General features: G+C 36.6%; 1 protein-coding gene across 1 annotated transcript in view; it reads right to left on the bottom strand.

Moving 5' to 3' along the window:
• The window catches only part of LOC140160606 (kinase D-interacting substrate of 220 kDa B-like), a 193,419-nt gene that overhangs the window by 8,914 nt on the left and 161,102 nt on the right, over positions 1 to 23,403 (bottom strand). Inside the window, 7 exon segments of the mRNA XM_072183850.1 lie at positions 3,310 to 3,482; positions 4,803 to 4,870; positions 4,872 to 4,905; positions 4,908 to 4,978; positions 9,861 to 10,026; positions 11,346 to 11,625; positions 18,202 to 18,534. Coding sequence (XP_072039951.1) covers positions 3,310 to 3,482; positions 4,803 to 4,870; positions 4,872 to 4,905; positions 4,908 to 4,978; positions 9,861 to 10,026; positions 11,346 to 11,625; positions 18,202 to 18,534 — 1,125 coding nt within the window.

Here is a 23,403-nt window from a genome sequence, read left to right as displayed (position 1 = left end):
CCATATATTTGACAGTTTTTGACTACATTTTCTCAAATTGGGACCCATGTTTAGGGATTTTTTTTGGAAGAGTACCAACTCCCTCGGTCTAAAACCAACTATCTTGTTTCCAATCCCATGGCAACGGTTGATGTTATCTTTGGAATCATGTTGCCAGTAAAACATGAACAGTTGAAGAAGTAAAACATGATGAGCCCCTTCCCCCCTCCATCTAAACCAGAGAAGATGAGCATCTCCTCTGGTCTAAACCAACTATATTGCTTCCAATGCTAAGATAAAAAAGTTTTGCTTCTAACCCATGGCAACGGTTGAATGATGTTATTTTTGGAACGTTGACAACATATACCATATGCATCGAGTTGTAACCATGGTGACCACGTGGTTTTAACTGGGCGGCGTGTCCTTTGTGGTCCCTTTGTGGTCGACTTCTGGCACCTTCAAAACAAGGATGTAGTTCAGACCAACCAAATCACAAATGATGTGGGCCGGGGATGTGGGAAGGACACCTGATGATCATTTTATGAATGGGGCAACATATGTTTATAATTATATGTCTTGATCCATGCATGAGTAATCTTGAACATGATGGGAAACAGAAGCTTGGGTCTTTTGAACTTGGAAGATACGTACCTGGAATAAATCAGAAAGGAATAAAAATCGGCAAAAAATACAACGATGGATTATCAAGGAAATACGAAATCGTGGACAATTTAGAATCTTGCTGATCAAAAATGACAGAAGGAAATAATATATTGTAATGATCGAATTATTATTACTATTATTATTTGTCAATTAATCATTTTGTTTTGAGATGAAAAAAGTGAAACATTCATCAGTTTTTTTAGTTTTTTCCATTTTTGTTGGCAACATTGTTTTTGCAAGTAGAAAAAAACCTCAGTTTTTATTAATTATTATACAGCAACTATTTATAAAGCCAAGTGTAAATTGTTTGTAAACACGTTAAACGGACGGTACATGCACATAATACACATGCTCATCATCGGGTCAAGTGGGTACGTTGACGCTACTCAAGACTTTCTCACGGTACTTCCATGATTTCATTTGGAGATGAACAGGAAGCAGCATGATGTTTTAAAATAATATTTTAATGTAGACTACTGGACTATCCATATCCTAGACGTTTATATCAGATTGAAGATTTCTTTGAACTTCATGCTTGGGTTGGACGAAGAACTCGCCAGACCACTGACAACGCGACCGGTCTTTCCTGACATTGGTACCCGGCCTTGCCGGTAGGCCTAAGTTACTTTGTTAGGCCAACCTTGAAGTTCGAGGCACGAGAATGATGGATATAGTTACATGGAGCGGCGGCAGAAAGTTAATTGATGACGGTATTTGTATCAAAATGGAGAAATAACCCGGGAGAATTAAATGCCGTGCCGACAATTTATAGCATTTGATCATGGAATATATCTACCAATAAATGTTGGCTTTTTTGTTTTTGTTTGAACCACCGGATCCGGATGAAGCAGTTAACAACAATGTTTAACCAGTACTGTAGTGTAGGTATCCAATTGATCCGGCATCCTCAGGCCATCATCTATCTGTAAATTATGATGTGCTGATCCTGAGCCAATATACTTGCATTGCGTAGAATACTTTACGAGAAAAACATTATTTTGGGACATTTGCTTGGAAGTTCTAGGCCACAAAAGGTCTGAAGTAAAACGAAATGAAAACCTGATGTCATGAGCATACATATCGTAGGCGAAAAATCCCATGATGCGATAGTGCATCTCAACGGCCGGTCAATGGACAACAAAACTTCCCGATTTTTCATGCGTTTACTCAAGAATTTTTTGAGGTAGGAACTTATAATATATTATAATTATGTCTTGAGATGTTTCTTACAAACACTCTTTATCGGACTCTCTCTCTCTCTCTCCCCTCGCTCAAATCTTTGTAAACAAACATAAACATAATAAGTGACACGGAGAGTTTGCGGTACATTTTACTTTGTCTTTTCTTCCTGCAGATCTGTTTGCTTGATTTAAAAGATAATTAAGCTGTTTCGTTTCATGAACCGTCAATATAATCGGGTTTCATTGATTTTTTAAAATTGAAAATACTAAGAGTAGCGGGAAGAGTAGGCATGAACGTCGACAAAATCCCCTGTAGTTTTAACAAGTTTGTCAAATAAACATGCACATTTTAATATTTTACAACTTGTTAAGATCGCAGCATTGATTATCCAGCTGAAAATGGTAAATGGGTGAATATCACGACATAACAAAAAATATTGGGAGTAGGCTTTTCTTAATCATAATTATTGTTTAGGCCTACATCAAATCATGTGCGCGATGTGCATGATATTGAACCACGTTCCAAAGATAACCATACGCGGTATGACTGTTGTGGGATTTTTTTTTCGGCTGAACTAACTTTCATATAAATTGGAACTTGATAAAAAAACTTTTTAAACTTATTTTCCTCCACGCTGACGGTTCCTTTCTGTGATGTAATAAAAACTAACGGGCAACTATTCGATCGATCACCATAAAAATAAAACTTGATAAGTGCTATACAATATACATTTCCACTTCTTAACAAAGGCTGCTTTGTCATCGTCATTGATCGTGGTATCCCTAACAGAGTTTGTATTATACGCTAATTGAGATTGACATTTCAATGGTAAGTGCCCGGATATAAAGTGGTTCATGGTGGCTTTATTGGTTTACTCATACTTGATGGGCATGGAGACATTGGTATTGATTTTGCTTTGGGTGGCAGTTTTGGGCGGTCTATCGACCTTTCATGTCCCTAAAATCTCCCTAAATTCTCCCTAAATTCTTTTGTCAACTTAGGCTAATTCCTCATTCATTGATGTTGATAATCTTAGGACGATTTTTCCTTGTTAGGTCGATTTTGGTTTGTAGTGTTCTGATGTCAATGCCTGGCAGTATGCGCATGCATCATCACAATATCCATTGTTTTTTGCCTGACAGTATGCACGCGCATCATATTTTGTTCAGGGCTTGTGTTTTTAAAACTCCCGCCACATCACAAATAAAGCTATTGAACAGTGTAGTGGTTGCACAGGGTTCACTCAAGCATATCGATATACCAGCCCCTTGCCTTTCTTGATAAATATTCAGGTCACCTCATCTATAAGTGTGCACAAAATAGCTGCCTTATCACGTTGACATCATTGCCTCGCTAACACGAAAAATAGTACAATTAAAATGCCAAAAAGCACATTTTTAAGTTCCACACTATCTATTTTATCAATCTTTTGGTAAGCATGTAAACAAATCTTAATTTATTGTCTTGCAGTGTTTTTGGATATACCTTTTTATTGAATGGATTTTGTGCAGCCATCTGGTAGCTGATTTTGGATGGTGTGTCACTGAGGCCACCGTAGGAACCTTTGGAAGACTGCGGTATAGGAAATCCAGAGCCAAAACTCTGTGGTCTCGACAGGTTAGGCAGTGTACCTGTAGTCTCTGCGCTCTCCATTGAATCTGTAAGGAGAAATTACATAGACAGAAAATCAGGGTACGGTTAATGAATAATGCTACAAGAATTCACAATATCTATTTGTTATGGGGGATAACAATTTCAGGGATGAAAGTCCACTTTGGACAAAAACCCTGAATAAGCCTGAAAAAGCAGTGTGAAAATGACCAGAATGTCCCTAAATCGGGCTGAAAATTAAGGAAATTGTGTAAATCTGGACTACAAAAGAGCATAAATTCAGACAAAAGCCTAAAAACTTACATCCCTGCAATTTGAGATTAGCATGTTGAATTTCAATGTCAGACTGAGATTGTTAAGTTTTGTAGTCGGGCTTAGAAAACGCCCCAAATGGCTAGTGACAAAACAACAGAAAAGGTAGAGCCCTGAATGCCAGCCTACCTACCGTATTGTTTGTAATAAACGCCCTGGGGCGTTGCATTTTCCAAAAGGGGGGCGTTTATTGGAAGTGAATTGTCAGTGAAAAAAGCTTTAAAATCGGGTCCAATTTCCCGATGGTGCTCCTATTAAAAGGAGAGATTTACGACTATACAAGATGGCGGTGCCCACAGAAAATGATATTTTTCGTGGGAAATACAACAAAATTACAGCTGTAAGTGCATGGAATTAGTGAAATTCTACCATAATTAGGCAATGAAATGGATGGGAGTTGAGTCATAATAGGTTTTGTCCATTCAATTTAGCAATCGTGACTGACTTGACTGATGCAAGTTTTAAGCTTACCTACACGATATGGCATGGAAATGTTTGCATTTTTGTCAATTTTTCACAGAAAAATTGGGAGGGGGCGTTTATTAGAGGGGGAGCGTTTATTACAAACAATACGGTAAACACAAACCGTAACCCTTGATGCTAAACCTAAACTAAGCCACATAAAGGCACAATGAGGATTCTGCCAACATAATGAAGGGTAAGTATAAGGAGGCCCCATCTGTGATATCAGCCAGATGTCCTTTGTGTATAATATAGAATGCAGATATTGTCAAATATCTACAGAGCAGATAATAGCAGATACCGTAAAAACTTGATAGTTAGCATATATGCTTACTATCAAGTGCTTTTAAAACATGAAGAGCCTCATAAAATTTCAAAAAATAAAAGTCTCAATGCCGTTTAGCTCAGTTGGTAAAGCGCCGGACTTTAGTACAATTTCATGTTTTCAAATGCGCTCGATATAGTGAGCACATATGATAACTATCGAGTTTTTACGGTACTGTCTTCTTACAGTATCCCCTCGATAACATGGTTATATTTTGGTAAGTTGCTTCTAAGTAGGAGACAAAATGTTACGAGCCATGCTTACATACCTCTAATTTGTTTCCTGAGGTAGGGATCCAAGTTGCATGTACAAGGCAAGAACTGGCGCAGATCCCGGCTGTAAGTACGGGGTATGTTTGGTCAGATACACGCAAAGCTTCTCTGGTCCTGGTCCAATTCTAACAGTGGTTCCATCTCTCTATGCAGTGGAATTTCTTCAGCAATACTACAAAGAAAAGAAAGAGAAAACAATTTCTTTTAAAATGGAAGTACACATTTTTCTCACAACACACACATACCCCCCACACAAAAACCCCAATGAACACATAATCAGTTCAGGTTTCTGCAAAAATGTACATGAGAACTACCTGCCGATTGCCCAAAAAGAAGTTTTCATTATCAATTGGCGCAATCAGCAACATTGTTAGAATAATTTCACCACACAAAAAAATTGGGATGAATTATTTGCAAAGCACCATTCTGATTGGTGATCAAATTGAAAATATCATGTAATTGACCAATCAGAGGCAATGTTAGATCGGCAGGTAGTGCTCAGGGGGTTAAATACATAACTTCAGTGAGTTGTAGATATTGGGCTATTCCAGATACACCCCTTATGGAAGATATATGTCCTTAATTAACCTTCCACTCATGGGAGTGTTAATTTCAAATGGGGTTCCTTGAATGGGTGACTTCATCTGAAATCTATACCCCCTGTGTGGAAGATTGAGGTCATGTCTTTCATAAGGGGTGGAGATATTTCAACTGGAATAGCCTATTGCTCACATTATTAATCAAAGTGGGTTTTGTTCAATTCCTGCTGAGTGGTTAGCAAATATCTATCTAAAATTGATTGAATTGAATAGCATATTTGTTACTACTGCTAGTCATTGTGGAAAGTACAACAATATGAAAGAAGACCATTCTGAGCCAACAACACCAACATTTTGTAATTCTGTATGCAAATCTAGTGAAGTAGTCCCATTCAGTGTAGTACCAAACTAACCATGTCAATGGAAACGGGTCAACTTCATTGACAGCTACCATTGACAGCAACCCCTGATTGGTGGTACAAAATATTACAATCTCATTCAAATTAGTGCTAATGGCTATTCCATTTGAACTCCACACTACCCCTGTGGAAGATTTAGCTAGTCTTCTACAGAGGGAGTATGAGTTTCAAATAGAATAGGCAGTTGGGTAACTTCCATTTGAAATACTCACTCCAGTTGTGGAAGATATTAGGTAAAGTCATAATACAGGGGAGTACGCCTCTATTTAAGATATTTCCAAAATCTTCCACAGGGGTAGTGGATTTCAACTGGAATGGCCAGCCCATTGCAACCCATGATTGGTGGTACAAAATGTTACAATCGCATTCAAATTAGCCCCAATGAATATAGTTGCTCCAAATCCCGGCCCCCCAACTCAACACAAAAGTTGGCAACCATGCGAGTTACCAAATCTTTTAAAGACCCCCTTTGCAATGATTTTTCATCAAATTTACCCCCATTTTTCATGCAAAATCGAGAACAAAATTTGGCCAAAAACAACCCCTTTTTTGTGGTTTTCAATGACTAGAATTTCCATCACCCCTTTTCAATGACTACAATTTCAAACACCCCTTTTCAGTGACACTAAATATTGACATAAAATTAACAGATTTTCCCAAGTGCCCCTTTTATCCAAATTTCGTGGACGGTGCAAATTAAATACCTCCTATTTTGCTGATTTCACAGTCAAATTTCGCGATTTTCCCAATTTCACGGTCCTTGCTACTGGTAAAAAAAAATACCCCTTTTCCGCGCTATTTGGTAACTCTCATGGTTGTCAATTTTTGTGTTGAGTTGGGGGGCCGGGCTCCCAAATCAATAGGCCAGTTGACTACCGAGTCAATGCCTGCATCAAACTCTTGCCAATGTACAAAATGGACAAGTATGAAACACTTTTTACTAGTTGCAGACTCTTGTCTCTACGCTGGCTCACATCGTAAGGTGAATGAACAGACATAATAAGCCCAAACTCTGCTTGTTTTTGCCAAAGGCTGTAAGTAATAAGCAATCACCGCTCATAATAAACACAGTTTGCTCCTGTTACACAATGACGTAAGAACGGAGTACTTGACTGTTTCTATTTATACCACCATCGTGTAGACTCGTTGATTCAAAGTGACAATGACTGGCTCACTTGTCATTTTTGTTAAGTTTCATGATGAGTCTCAATGTTCACATCCAAGTACCCTCACAAAGTATCACATGTGTTATCTTTTGCATAATGTAACATATAACTGTGCAAATATACAGAGGGGTTGTGGTTAGCTGATTGAATCACATTAAGAAGTATAAGCATCTTAATAATTAGTGGGTTTTTAGCGGATTTGCTGTCATACAAGTTTAGAACTGGCTTAAAGAAGAAAAAAATAGACAGTTCTAAACTTGTCCGACGGCGAACCCGCTAAAAACCCACTAATTGTTATGAATTCCCGTTGTAAAAGCCTATCCCACAATTTATAAGCATCTTATTTGTTGACTACTCAACCACCTTTTATACAGGGGGAGGGTATCAGGGACTGTCTTTTGGAATTTGCAGGAGAGCATTAAACAGCTCTTCTGGAGCCTTCAAGGAGAGCTGTTTAGAGCATTCACAATAGAATGTAAGGAGAGAATGGTCAACTAAGGAGAGCTAAAAATCATTCTCCTAAATCAGATTTAAGGAGAGCAGTAGAGAGTGATTGCTCTCGCTCTCCTCAAAAGGCAGTCCCTGGGGTATTGGAACCCCAACCTCTCCTTATCCAGAGGTAGGAGGTGTCATGTGGGTTTTGGGGCTTTGTTGGGTTCCAATCAGCGTTGTTTCTACTGAGCAAGTGGGGGCGAATTTCGAGTTACTGCAGGGTGATGCGAGGAATAATGGCTCCAGTAGAAACAGATTGTGTGAAGGTGAATGCGCGGTGATGCGAGTGAACCTCGCCATCAACCTTTTGAGGTGGTTAATAGTGGAGAATATGTGGTAACATTCTCATGAGAAACAGTTCGGGTGAAGATTTGGTGGGTGACACAGGAAGTTAGCCTACTATAATACAGCACAAGTATTCAAAATCTGACCTTGAAGGTCATGAAATATATTTTCTGGACTTCCACCTTCCTGGTTATAATTTGAACATATAAGTGGTCACCTAAACTAATCTCCTCCCCGTAAACCTGAGTTCCTGGGTTCGATTCCTGGGCGGATCACTTTTTCTGCTTGCCACATTTATTATTTGCACAACAACCCTGGTGAAAAATTATGTTTATTTATATATTTCCCGTTGATCACGCTACTGTTTTTCCATGTTCCACCTTCACCACTAAATACATGAGTAGTGAATCCAGGCCTGTGAAATGGCTTTATAAAAAAAAAGCGGAAAATTTACCAACCAGTGGGTTTCGAAAAAAATCGGAAAATTTACCTACCAAACTACAGTACAAATTCAATGCTATTCCGTGCATATTTCACCAGCAATAAATTGAAGATTATAAGCTTCCATTTCATGGCCTAAATGTGAGTGTCAATCGACAAAATTACATTTTATGGTAGCCATGATGTATCTTCTCTTAATTCCATATGATTTTTATGAAATCAAATGTGAAACTTCCGATGGATGGTTCGGATTGAAAATCGCTACGAACAATCACATATTTCAGTATTTCCCCACAGGTACCACAAGCGACATTTTTAACTCATTCCGATGGGCGAAGTTCCCAAACAAACATATTACACAATGAGTAAGAACGAGGAATCAAAGAATATCGCGATGATGTTATATATGACCTGCGTTTCATGACCCGGGTATGGGCCGGGTTCATGACCTTTCAAGCATCGTTAATCTCATTTCCCAGTCGTTTTTATTGCGACACACATGTAATGCTATCAGAAGTACACAGACACACTTTTGATTTTTGAAAAGCGGAAATTGAAATCGGTCAGAAAAATGAAAAAAGCGGATTTCCGCTCTGTAGTGGAGATTTCACAGGCCTGTGAATCGTTACCCTGCATTTACTGCCCAATAGAAACGACCCAATGAATGTGGGAGGATGAAAATGCGGTTGAAGGTGAATTTGTGGTAATGCGAGGTGCTCAGTATAAATTTGCTCAAAAGCTATATGCAGCATGCCAAAAGTGACTCTTTAACACATTTACAAGACACCCTGAAAAATTATGAAAATTGTTGTCTTTTTCTGGACCCACAGCTGATTAATAAGACTCCTTGTCCTATTCTTTCTCAAAAAATACGCATTTTGTAAACAACACTAGAAATATGACTTTTTTTGAAGTCACATTTTGATGGAATTGACATCAAAATAAAGCTCTTATATAAGAGATGCAAAGTCTGAACTTTTTATAAAATTGTCTTTATTTTGCTTAATCAGACACCAATGTTTCTTCACCATTGAGAAAAAGTATGTTTATTTTTTGAAGACAAGGTCTTTATTAGTGAACTATATTGGGCTATTCCATTTAAAATTCACACTACCCTGTAGAAGATTAAGCAAAAGTCTTCCACAGAGGGAGTATGAGTTTTAAATAGAATTGACAGTTGGGTAACTTCCATTTGAAATACTCACTCCAGTTGTGGAAGATAATAGGTAAAGCCATAATACAGGGGGAGTATGGGTTTCAAAATGATTAACTCTGACCAATTACATTAAAAAAAAAAAATTCCTCTTGTGGTAAATATTTCCAAAATCGTCCACAGGGGTAGTGTGAATTTCAACTGGAATAGCCCACTACATGCCATACCCATATGTTTGAAGCGCAGATTGAGCACATTTTATGAAAAAAAAAACACACTTGGTTGTTTTTTCTAGAAACCTAAAACTGAACAAAACCTGAGGTGATAGCGCCCTCAATGACCACTCTCTCCATAGACCTGTATGTAAAGCCTGATGCAAACATGCCCTTTTTACAAAAATGCCAATAATGCATTAAAAACAAGACTTTTGCTTTTCATAAAAATTTAACATTATGTTTTCAAATATATGGGCGTATCACTAATAAGACCGTCCTTTAAGTTACAAAATATGTGGTCTGAATTTTAAAATGTTGGATCACATATTAATGGGGTTACTTACTTATCATACAGCACCCTGAGGGGACACTCATCATCAATTCCGTCCTCGTTGTCTTGGTAGTAAATTATGAGTCGAGACATACGATACGGCCATTTCTCCGTCATGTTGATCCACTTGGCTAGGGTTTGCCAATTAAAGTTTATGCTGTGTGCCCTCAGTAGTCGACCTGAAATTTAGAAAGACAATAGGATATGGTTTGGCGATTTCTTGATTATTCACATAGAGAACAGATACATGTAAGAGCTATTATATATTCGATATATGTGACCAGCTCCAACAAAACCTGTAACAAGTCGCCAGACATGTTATTGAGTTATAGGCTTCTAAAGATGCTATTCCCATAAAAAAAAATGAAATTTTGGAATTCTTAATTTCATGGCATTTGACTGTGGGACTAAGTGTGCTTTGAAATCCTTGAAAGTACTTATTAAAAAGAGGTTTATTTAATCACTAAATAACAGTTGAACTATAATAATCCCTATTCAATCCTGTGTAAGACAGGAAACTAATTGGCACATTACTCAGAATAGCAATATGGGAAAAATATCAAGGTATCATTTACAAAATTATCCATATCTTGAAAAGTATTGATGCTATTTATATAATTTTGGTATCACTTTAAAGCTTATTGTCATTCAGATCACGAAATGTCAAAAATGCTCCTTGTTCCTGGTTTTGTCACAGTGGATCACATATTTGATACCAAAACTAATTTGATAGCGACTTCTGATCATACAAGTATTGGCTACCTCCTTGTGCAGAGATGTAAGTTAAAAAACACCTGGCATCGGTCTGAAAAGAATATTTTCACATCTTTCACATATACCTATACATTTCTTAAAACAAAATCCCATTTCCTTCTTTTTTCACCATTGTATATCTACACATATTTTCTAAGTTTGTAATTTTGTTTTTTAAACTGCTTTTGTATTGCGCCTTGAACATCTTGTTTTGATGGTATGAACGCGTTATAAATCCATTTAGTTCCTGAAATCAGGAAGTTCCCTGAAAACTTACATCTCTGCTTATAGCACAAAATTTCTGATTTTACATTTGGGACCATACATATTTACCAGTGCGCAGCCTTCCCCAGCCAAGCTGCAAGCAACAATGCTTAAGCTCCCACTGAATGAGGGATTTCCTAGCCAAGCTGGGGAAAGCTGCATACTGGTATTAAGGTATGGACCCATATGTGATGTGATCAAGACAATGATGTTGCCAAGTGTTTTCAGGGGGTTTTATGACTTTATTTTTGTTTTGATTAATTTTGTTTGCAGCTTTGTTCTTCTTTACGGTGTTTTCTTCTTGTGGAAAATATGCTATCTATTGTAATGGAAAAATGAGCTATTCCAGTTAAAGGCCCTATGGAAAACATGGCCTTAATCTCCCACACAGGGAGTGGGAATATCAAATGGGGTTACCTGAATGGGTGACTGCATTTGAAATCTACACCCCCTGTAGGAGATTAAGGTCATTCGTTCATACCTGTGATGGACACTATATTGAGCAGTCTTCTCATGGTGCGAGGACTGAGGTCACTAAATTGCTCGTCCGAGGACAAGAGTTGTGAGACGTCTTTTGCTGTGTGATATCTTGCTGAGGAACCTTGTGTTGGCGTAGTGACGGGTAGTGACGTTGCTCCTGTTGGGGACGCTGATATAGATGCTCCTGGGTCTTGGTCATGGTCACGATCATGGTCATGGTCGGAGTCCTTGGATGACTGCTTACCTAACAAGGGACTGCTCATAGTCCCTGCCAGATCATGCTACAAAAATAAATAAAACAATAGTTATGATTAGGGTAATGTTTTTTCAATTTAGTAGATCGTTTTAATCAAGTGAATTTCACAAGCATTCTCAGTGCATTAACAAACCATAACAGTTGCTTCATCAAAAAACCAATGCTGATTAATCATTCATAACAGTAGCATTCAGAAAAGGAAAAAAATAAAGGTAGTTAGATTTTGTTTTAATCTTGCTCTTTCTTAACATGTGCACAGCAGCCACTTTCATCATGACAACCGTATCGCCATAGCAACTGGTTACCAATGGCAAAGTCGGCCAATCTTAACAGTGCCTCACAGGTGCGGGTAACATCCGGATCAACAAATTGACAGCGCTAACCTACCGCAAAATGAGTTTTACGTGCCCAAAGGTAATTTGACACACACAAAATGGGTCAAACATAAAGAGAACACTCGCTGATACAATAACAACTGCCATGTCTATACCAGACCTATCCATCTTGTGTTTATGAGATGTTTCCTTTTTTAGCATCTAATGTAATACACACACAAAATGGAGTAGATTAAGACATACGTTGTACTTATGTGATCCTGACTACAAGACATAAATAGCCCACCTATTTTGAAAGTGTCCATTGTTTTTAACAGGGGTGTGAGAAGCCACAGACCAAAAATGAGGAAAATTACTAAAATGCTGGAAAACAGAAAAAAAATCAGAGTAAAAACTCACTGTACTGTAAAAGATACTAGTCTACAAAAAAATTACAGTAAAGCAATGCCATCTCTGCTGTATTTCCTAATGGTAATATTTGCTGTATTTCCTAATGATAATCTGCAGCGAACTGCAAAACAATGGCCATCCAGGAAAAGACGACATAATGCATGATATAATGCTGGGGATGCATGGGATGTGTTAAACATGTGTAATCTACTACGAGTCTATATTCAATATGAAACTATTCGTCTTACTTGCCTCAAATATGACTAATTACTATACTACATGGATACAGAGCATGCAGGATCTCACATTCTAAGCTTCTACAAACATGTTGTTTACACTTCCTGCATCTTTCTTGTTGACTATCCTTTTTCTTCTTTATGCCTCGATCTTTTTTCTGTTCAAGTCATTCTGTCTGACTGTTTTGTGTGTGTCTGTATGCCCGTATTCATCTTGCATTTTACCTTCCTCTCTCCCTTACACCCCCCACACACCCAATCTCTTTCTGTATCAGTCTTCCTTGTTTCTCTCTTGTGGCAAATGTTGGTTCGATCGTATTTATTGTAAACAGTTTGATGTGTTCCATGATGTACTATGATGTGCATACTACTGAATTTCATCTACAAGCATGAATGCCTCTAATTGTTTTTGGTTTTTTTTGATGAAAGAAACAAAATGCAGACACCCTCCAACAAAACAACATTTGAAGTTTGAGGAACTATATTATTACGAATACTGATACAAGCGGCTGTACAAACATGTATTATTGTAAGACCAATCTATTGCAATGTTTTTGTGGAGGATGTCTGTCTTTCGTAAACATAAGCAAAAACACAACCACTCATTTAGAAGAATATATGCACGTAGATGGAGTTCTACAGTATATTTATCTGCTTTTGCAAGCACACATACCCCCACACCCCCGGCACACCCCCTTACACACCCCACACCCAACAAAAACAAGCAAACTACACAAATAACTTATAACACTCTCTTTCACACACTAAACAATTATGTTGAAATTGCAACCAAGCTGCATGTTTCTCAATATTCACAACACAAGGTTCAAGCTAAAGATGCAAACAGTTGCATGGGTGAAAGAACTACACACAGTTGCTAGCAAGCAAGCAACACAGTTCATCAGCAGCATTATACTCATGCATCCACTTCATTACATTCAACTACTAGTCGCTAAAATGCTGCATCCACAACACAATAACTCACAAGGGGGAAACCACTTGAAAGCGAAAAGCAAGCACTATTAAAACTAGGAGGGAAAAAGGGTTTTGAAGACCAACTAGCATCACGCTGGCTGGCTGCATGCTACAAAGCCAACTCTAATCGATAGCTAGCTATGTGTGACAGACTAAGGCTTCAAGTCGGGTCTTGCAGTATTTAAAGCTGCCCTTTTGTACGATCAAAATCAAAAGAATTATCGCGGAAATACTGTAAAGGATGCGAGAAAGTAACATGGCAAATCATAGTATTTCTTGCTGTGATGAATAACAGTATCTTTTATTGAGCATTTGTGATGTGATCAACTGAAATATGCAGGATGTCGGGAACAATGATTTTGAGATATAGCCAATAATAGTATTAAACTTCTTTTGTCATTTACTGTTTCATTCAACTTCCTTTGTAATTTATTGTTTTAAGCAATGACCATATCTCTGCAACCGTAAGTCTAATTATAATGGGTTTTAAGGGATCTGGAATGAGCGTTTTGACAGTATTTTTTGTGGGACATGAGAGCACCTCAGACGATCGAATTGCATTCTGAATACTGAAGAATGTCTTTCTGATATCAAATAATTTTCATTTTTGAAATTCACGATATAATACAAATTTTATGACAAATTATTAAAATTTGATATTTTCACATTTTGATATATAACAGTCCTCAAGTAAATTTTATAAATCTAATGATATATTCTTAAAGTGTATGTAGCTGGGAGGAAAGGCATGATCAATTGAAAATTTTGACCTTTCATATTGAAGATATGGATTTTTTTCCCAAAAAGACCTATTTTTTTTTGGTGTTTTTTTCTCCGTATTCAGAATGCAATTCGATATGTCTGATGTGCTCTAATGTCCCACAATAAATACTGTCCAAACGTTCATACCCCACCCCTTAAGCAAAATAATTTAAGTTCTGAAAATGACTCATGTAATGAAATTGAAATCTGAATTTTGATTTTGATTGACATTAGGCTCATTCAGCTTGATCGCATCACATTTATTTTGAGTTTAATTATGAAACAATGAAATTTCAGTCATGTGCTACCAACTGTTTAAAGGAGTATTTTGTGATCCTAGCATCCTCTTTTTATGACATTTTTCAATAGATATCCATGAAAAAAGCTTCTTCTCAAAATTTGAGTTGATTCCGATTTTGAGTTTGCGAGTTGTGCATGATTATGTGTATTACACTGCTCCATAGGCCACTGTTGTAATTTCAAATTTGACGATATTTTTGCTAAACGAAATAATCTGCAAGAAATTTTTGGAACATAAACATTATGTAGCCAGAGGTTTCCAGTGATATAAAAATCTCAACTTTTTGTGAGAAAAGTTGGGGGATGAGGCTGTGGATCACAAAATGCCCTTTTAAAACCCACATTCAATGTTCACATTATATTGTGCCTGGAATATTTTGTTTAAATCAAAATTGGCTGAAACACCTGTATTATGTTATTGCTTATTTCTCAACCTACGATTTCAATGAACAATGACAACTGACCAGTCGCATCAAAAGGCTAAACTTTGCAGGAAAAATGTCAGATTACCAACTTATTTTGAGACAACACTTGATCAAGGGTTTCAGATTTTATAAATCAAAATAAATCATGACTTCTTTTTATGTTCTTTATTTTCCATGCATGATTTCATCCACGTCTATGAGAAGCAGTTTGCCCCAAAGGTCCCCCTTCCGATGTGACTGGTCACATTTATTGGAATAGAAGTAGCTCATCAAAAACATTCACAATATTCATATTTATATAGATATCTACAAAGCATTTAACAAATCTTTTTGTTATTTTGCCTGCCACAACTTTTGACACTGAAATTGAAACAAACAAAAACCCTACAAATCAAATAATCGAAGGCCAACTAGAACTAAATGGCAGCTATACAAAGCCAGAGTTAGCACTTTACATTATGTGTGTACTAATGTTCCATGCATCGCATTAGTTGACAGTTTTGATATTGCCAAATACTGAGCTCTGAACACTGCACTTATTTCTTGACGTATAATAAATCAAACAAAGTATGCGTATCCATCAGAAATATGACAAGATGGCTTCTCTGTCTTCCTGTCTGCAACGTTTTTTCCCTACTTCCTTTTCCTTCGAAGGAAAACAGAATGAATCCTGAACTCAAGATTCCGTGAGGAAAATTGGATTTAATATAGCGTTACAATAACAATAGAATTTGTTTAATAGTTACATGTACTACTACACAAAATAGTCTATCATTTGACTTGCATGCCTCTTTTAAAATTGGCAATATTGCAATGTGCAGAAGAGGTAAAAAACAAACTGGATTTTGAAGGAATGTATTAACTCACAGGGATGAAAACTGCTTAAACATTTCTTGAAAACATGTATTTCCCTATTACTTTGTACAAAAAATCAGGAAATTTCTTGAAGATTCACATCCCTGTATTAATATTAATTGTGTACATCATTCTGTGTGAGCAATTTTCTATGGATTCTATCATAGCTTATCATTACAGGCAGTGTTGCCAAAAAAAGTAGCCCAATTTTTTAAGCTTCCAAAAAAGCGCCCAATACCGGATATTTGGGCGGATTTACCCAAATTTAGAACGCAAATCGCCCAATTGGGCGGAAAAGCACTTGACTTTTAAACTTCCGGTACTCACTAGGAAGTTACTAACCAATCAATAAATGGTCACAAAACCCATTGTAATTGCAATTTGGAGCTTTAGAGACTCAAAACCTTTATAAATCGGCTAAATTGAAAGGAAAATACATGAAATTACTGCCGCGGCCTGACACTGTCAAAAGTAGCCCAATTTTAGGCAAGTAGCAGCATGCTTTTTTGAGTAGCGGCAAGTGGTCGCCAAGTAGCCCAATTGTGCGCCTAAGGCGCGGTGTTGGCATCAGTGATTACAGGTCAATGCAAATGTTCCAGACTGATGGGCTTGTGTCCATTGACTTTCTGAAGAGGATGGATAAATAGCGAGATTTGTCTAGTAGAGTATCCCTATGATAATTATTGGCACCTGTCATGAAGACATATTTTGAACAATATATGCTGCTAACTTTTCCTGCCGCAAGCTCTGACCATTCATAAATGCATCTAGCAATACAGACACTTCAGTTATCCATTGTCACAGATACTTCCTCATGTACAACATTTTTGATAAAATTCCTGATAAATGATTAGAATAAAAACATGCTCATCTACCAAGGCACAGTTCTTAAACCCAGTATACTTGTACATTCACCTATGACCTTTGAATGTGTTGGGTACAAAAACTCATACTTGACATCTTGAGGACTCGTTTTGAGCTATGGTATTGAATAGAAGTTAAGGAACTATGTCACTGGCAATGGGCTATTCCATTCAAAATCCACACTACCCTGTGGAAGATTTTGGAAATATCTTCCACTTGCAAGGGGAATACGAATTTCAAATGGAATGAACACATTAGGCAGCTTCATTTCAAACTCACCATCCCTCTGTGGAAGATTCAGGTTAAATCTTTCTCAGAGGATGTATGAAATTCAAAATTGAGCTGCCTAATTAGTTCATTCCATTTGAAATTCATACTCCCCATGCGCATGATATGTTCCAAATCTTCCACAGGGGTAATGTGGATTTTAAATGGATCAGTGTAATGAGTCTAGTGGCTTATATAGTGTGGCTAACTGGAACAAATCAAGTATTTTACGAATAATTAGTTTACAATGTAAGTAAGTAAGAAAGTTAGTAAATAAGTAACATACACTAATATAGGCTGATACCATTTATTGGTTCAGCAAAAACAAGTTGGTAAAATGCAAAATCAGTGCTTTATCAAAGTGAAAGAACCTCAAATCTGAAAATGCAGTGAATGATTTCATTGATGCTGGAAGAGAGGTAGTGAATGAAACCAAAGTGTAGCAAGCAGTAAGTCCTCCTTTTAGGAGATGAAGCATGTAGAGTGTTAGTACAATGCATGGTTTAGAGATGTCTACACTATTGGTTCCTAGAGTAGGTATGTCATTAGGAATCAGGTCCCCTAATAACACAATGTATTCAAGATGGCATACCAGGTTGCACATGTCGACTGCACTTTGGCCAAATTCAGGCTTATTTTGGGGAACCATTGGGCTGTTCCAGTTGAAATCCACACTACCCCTGTGGAAGATTTTGGAAACACCTTCCACAGGGGGAATATGTTTTTCAAATGTAATTGGTCAGAGTTAATCATTTTGAAACCCATACTCCCCCTGTATAATGGCTTTACCTACATCTTCCACAACTGGAGTGAGTATTTCAAATGGAAGTTACCCAATTGTCTATTCTATTCAAAACATTTACTCCCTCTGTGGAAGACTTTAGCTAAATCTTCCACAGGGGTAGTGTGGATTTTAAATGGAATAGCCCATTTAATGAAAATAGATGTAAGTGGTTTAGTAGGAGGCTAGAAAATCAAAATTCTATATAGTTTGTCCCACAGTTTGGTACAGAAACACCAATTCAAGTGGAATGTTGAAGAAGTTGGTATGGTTAGTAAATTATGTAGTCAGTAAGAGGGCAGGCTTCATGACATTAATCCAGAATGCAAGTTGAGAAATCAGGGCAAGCTACATGTATATAGGAGAGTATGATAATAAAAAATGCCATCCCATGCTAAATTTGGCAACTACCTCCTTTTTCTTTCCATTTGATGATGGTATATTGTTGCCAGACTTTTCTGATGAGTTTTCGGAAGGTTTAGAGTTTTCTGACGGTTTTGCTGATGAACTTGCGGAAGGTTTAGAATTTGCCGATGGTTTTGCTGATGAACTTGCGGAAGGTTTAGAATTTGCCGATGGTTTTGCTGATGAACTTTCGGAAGGTTTAGAGTTTGCTGACGGTTCTTCTGATGAATTTTCAGAAGGTTTTGAGTTGGAAGTAGATTCGTTTTCGGGTAATTCTGGAATGCTGGGGAGGCCTGAGACAGGCCGCGGAGAACGAATAGGTGTTGAGTCTGCCGACGCCTGAAAAGTGCAAATGTTATGTTATTATATAACAAAAAGTCAACAAACATATCTGTTGGAAAATATCTAGTAGAATAACAAATAACAACAAAAAAATCTTCCTCAAATCTGAAAACAACAGAAACTGAAAATAAACTTGGTTACATTACACAAATGCTAAAATCAAACATAATAAACATTCAACTTGTAAATTGTTTTTCTTTCAAAGTTATAAATAATTTAAATGCGTATTATACGTAAATTCAAAATGCTCTGTCTCTCTACAATTTGAATGCGCTAAATGGAGGATTTTTATCAAAATTGGGCAAATGTACAAATTTTTATTAAAAATGGCAATTCTCTTGATTCCACTGCACCACACTTGTGATATACCTCCTCACAGTACCTTGCACAATACACATTTAAAGGTGTTATTCTGTTAACAAGTCAACATACTTAACAAAACACTTCTCTTACATATTAAACAACAGAAGTATTTTTTAGCATTTATCGGTTACTCAGCCCATTGCTTATCAACATTTCTGCACATAAAGCCACCCGTGAATTACTGGTGGGGCTCGAACCCAGGACCTCAGAAGTACAAATTGAGGAATGGAACAATACATTAACCCACAATTCTCCGACAAAATGCTCTTGTATGTGTGTGCATATGCTATGCTGGATTAGGTTAGAGCACATGATAAATTGATACCGTGACCAGCAAACTACACAAATATGTCACTATCATACTCGAGGGGAAAGAAAGCATAGTTATCAACTTTCCATTTTGGATACAAATTTGTAACAATCTTCATTATATTATTGTAAGAGTAACACTAAGAACCACCACATTACCGATTCATCTCCTTTATTAGTGAAATGGGGTATTCTTGTTGAAAACTATACACCAGCTATGGAAGACGTGACCTTTATCTTCCACACAGGGGGTGTGAATATCAAATGGATTACTGAATGAGTGATTCCATTTGAAATATACACCCCCTGTATGGGAGAATAAGTCATGTCTTCTCTCTGTTTTAACTGAAATAGCCTAATAATCAATTACAGGTACGCTACCTAAAAGAAAGATGATGCTTGGAAGTGACAAAAATGTTGCCCATAAGTTTAAATTCTTATTCTACTGACACACACTGAAGGATCTTGAGCAAGTTGAGGCCCTTATTCCAATGTACCTTTAGTGTCATGTACAGAGTGAAATTGAATTCCGTACGGACGCTTCCGGCATGCTGCCCAGTCCACTTCTATTCCAATTTAGGTTGTTGCCATGGGCGACCGAGCAATATGAGTAACATCCGTCCCGCGAGGGATATTGTCACCCTGTACAGAATACTTAACAAACACAAGATACACTTTTTTCCCAACCCATCTTCATGCTGTACTACGTTGATGCAATGCATACAGATAAGGGTATGCATTTTATTTGTCGTGTATGAAATTCAATTTTGTTTAATAATCTTGGTCAAGAGATAGTGTATCTCACTACACTTACACAAACTGTCATCTAGCATTTAAAGCAAATATTTTTGGACATCTGAGGCCCTGTTTGACTTTCTGGTGATGTAACAATACAGCTATTGATCTGCAGCCATGAGATACGGACGGCCTCGTAGAAATCTTAACCTCACTCGGTCAATATTCCGAGTTTGTAGTGTATATTTCAATATCGATATTAAATAAATATTTCAGTATTAAAATAAAGAATACTTTAAGTATAAGATGTCTATCAAATTATGAAACTAAAAAGAGAAATGGAATTGCCAAAAGTACACATTGAAAATCAGTTAAATAATGGTTAACTTTTCAAAATTTTGAAAATACTGTTAGTAAAACTTTTTTGGTTTTGTTAAAGGAATCAAATATCATACAGCTTTAAGGGCCAATGAATAACCATCCAGCGTACAGTATATAAGCTAGTGGATATGGAAAAAAGTAAGAACATTGAAAAATAAGGATACGTAAGGAGGTAGAAATCGGTATTCAACTGGTAATGGTGGAATTTTTCAACCATGACAGTTAGGTTTGTTCATATCATAGCCATCGACAGTTTGTATGGGTGTTTTGTTTCTGAACTCAGTTAAGTGCTATAATTATTTGGAGTCTAGTGTGTATTTGTAAACAATGGCAGGTGTACTGTATTTGGAAACAATGGCAAATGAGGACACACACACATCAGTGGATGGACAGGAACAGCGAATATCCCTGGATGAGTTACTAGATTGAAAATAGTACTAAATCGGATTAACTACCACAGTGATAGGTGAAAACAATTTTGAATACATCACGTTGCACTACAAGCAGGTTGCACTCATCACCTGCGTATGTCTGCAATCATAGTATTGAATACAATACCGCTCTTTTCAAAGATACTAATCTTACAGGTGCAAGTGATCAGCATGATGTGGTTCAAGGCAGAGGTACCACATGAATGTACCAGTGCAGCGCGGTATATTCAAAAAGTGTTTTCACCATTGCTATGGTAGTTAATCCGATTATTACATAACTTTAATTGCCACTAGTAGAATAGTGCAAAAGCATATAGTTTCATCACATTTGATTCAAAGGCAATTCTACTAAAATAGACAAGACAAGTAAGATATAGATGGATAGTTTCAGCAACCACATTCTTATCTAATATCAGCCTGTTTTGGCTACTTTCCTACATGCTGTTTGAAACTACATAAAATACATTATAGTCATTCAAATATATTCTATCCATGGATAAATGCAACAAGTTAAGCATGTTCTATACATGGATTAATTGCTGGAGATAGATGAACTTGCAATGATCACTAAAAATGCATTTTTTTAATTCAAAAAAAGCTAAAAAGATGAACAACATGAAATTGACCAAATTACAGCACTTTTAGTCATTCAATTCTATCCATGGATTAATGCAACAAGTCAAGTATGTTCTATACATGGATTAATTGCTGGATATAGCAATGATCACTAAAAATGTATTTTTTTATTTTAAAAAAGCTAAAAAGATGAACAACATGAAATTGACCAAATTACAGCACTTTTAGTATGTCTCTACACAAAAATGCAAACCAAAGAATATTTATAGCAATACATGATGAAAAAACTACCTTGTACGACATGTCAAACATGATGTCTGTACACCATGCAATGACGCATGCAAGGAATCCGCTGCAGACATACAAATCACCAGGTAACTGTATATTGACTATGTTGTGATATCAAACATTGCCCCATTATAAGACTGTTTCTGGGTCTTAAAGCTCATAGGCAAATAAAATAATGGCTCAAGTACAGCTGATCTGGCTGGGCGTCGATTTGTGCTGCTTTGTAATAGCTGCCGGATGCTTGATAGCACTGGCTCAGGTTAAGGTAGCTCTTGATGGCTTCATAGTTTTCATTTTGTATCAAGTGTAAGAGAATTTTGAGAAGAAAAATTATATTTTTCTGACGAAGAATGTCAAACAGAAATATGCAATAATCTCGGAAATGTTTCACAGAAGTATATATACTTGTATAGTTAAGGTTAGCAACTATTTTAAACTGTTACAGTTTGGTACATGTAGTTCACAGCATCTTGCGAATGGTAGTGAGCTTTGGCAAAAATTGCATTGATCATTTCATAGCGAGCATGTAGAAGAATTCAAATATCACAGATACACTTTTATAGGTCCTGTGATTCTTGAGTTATGTTGTAATGAGAGCTTAAACAACAATACTTTTGACAAATGTACATAATTCATTAACAACAATAAATCATGCACGTTTTTAAAATATATGATTTGTAGAAAGAACTTTTGCAAAAGATCAAAGTGTTATTTTTCAATAATATATTGATTTAGATAATGAAAATCAATTTTTCTTTTTTGGTTGCTTCGACCAACAATACCTTGTCTACCCTTACACTGAGGGTCTTAAATTTTGGACTAAGGGGAAAAATTGCTCCCTATGAAGGCAGTCATTGAAAAAACATTAATAAACTTACAGGTATGTGGCATAGGTATCTAGATTACATAAGAACTACCTTGTGCTGACCATTTTTCATCCAATTTGTTTTTGGATCCAATTTTGATGTTCAATACACTCTTGCAGATGGATTTTAATTATTACTATTGAAATGCTGCTCTAACATCATTTCATATTTTGACAATTGAAGATAAGAATCAAAGGTTGACAGTTAATTAAACTTGGTGAACATTTTCATGTACCAGGTTATGAATGTTTTGAGTCATCCAGTAGTATAAAATAGACAATAATATGAATCATTCCTGATTATGCTTCACCGCCACTATTTACAACCAGCATAAATGAGGTCTTTGACTTTGCAACCCATGCACAAATTTAGGAGCAAAATTGGATTGACCCTGCTGATATTTGTGATTGTTTTACATAAGGGGTGGGTTTGACACATTTGATTCATCCTAATTCATGCATTTTTTTTTCAATAGTGTTGTAATGCACATCCACACAAACAGCCATACAAATAAAGCACAATAAGCAGAAAGTGCACAGCTCTGACGTGAAAACAAACAAAAACAAGGGCACACTTTGAGCAAAAGATGACAATTTCATAGGCACATGTCTACAAATATGCCTGTTATTTTTGTTGGTGGTTTTCTTTAAATTTCATACTTGTATATTGGTCACGTTTTAATTCCTGTGCTCTTCCAAAGAGTTCGTATTTTATTCATCATACCTTGTTCTTTCAATTCTTGTGAAATTTGCTATCAGTTTCTGTCTATAGTTTTTTTCTAAGCTCATCATTTGGGTATAGTAGCAACTTGGAACAAAATAATATCCATGGATGTTAAAGTTTTGAATTTGGCTCCTAGGCCTTAACTTACAACTATTGTCTTGTGAAATTTGACGATGCATATCTGCTATAGTCAA

This window comes from Amphiura filiformis, chromosome 9 (assembly GCF_039555335.1).
Source record: "Amphiura filiformis chromosome 9, Afil_fr2py, whole genome shotgun sequence".
In the NCBI taxonomy this organism is placed as follows: Eukaryota; Metazoa; Echinodermata; class Ophiuroidea; order Amphilepidida; family Amphiuridae; genus Amphiura; species Amphiura filiformis.
The sequence above is the reverse complement of the archived record's forward strand: the minus strand, read 5'-3'. Positions and strand labels throughout refer to the sequence as shown.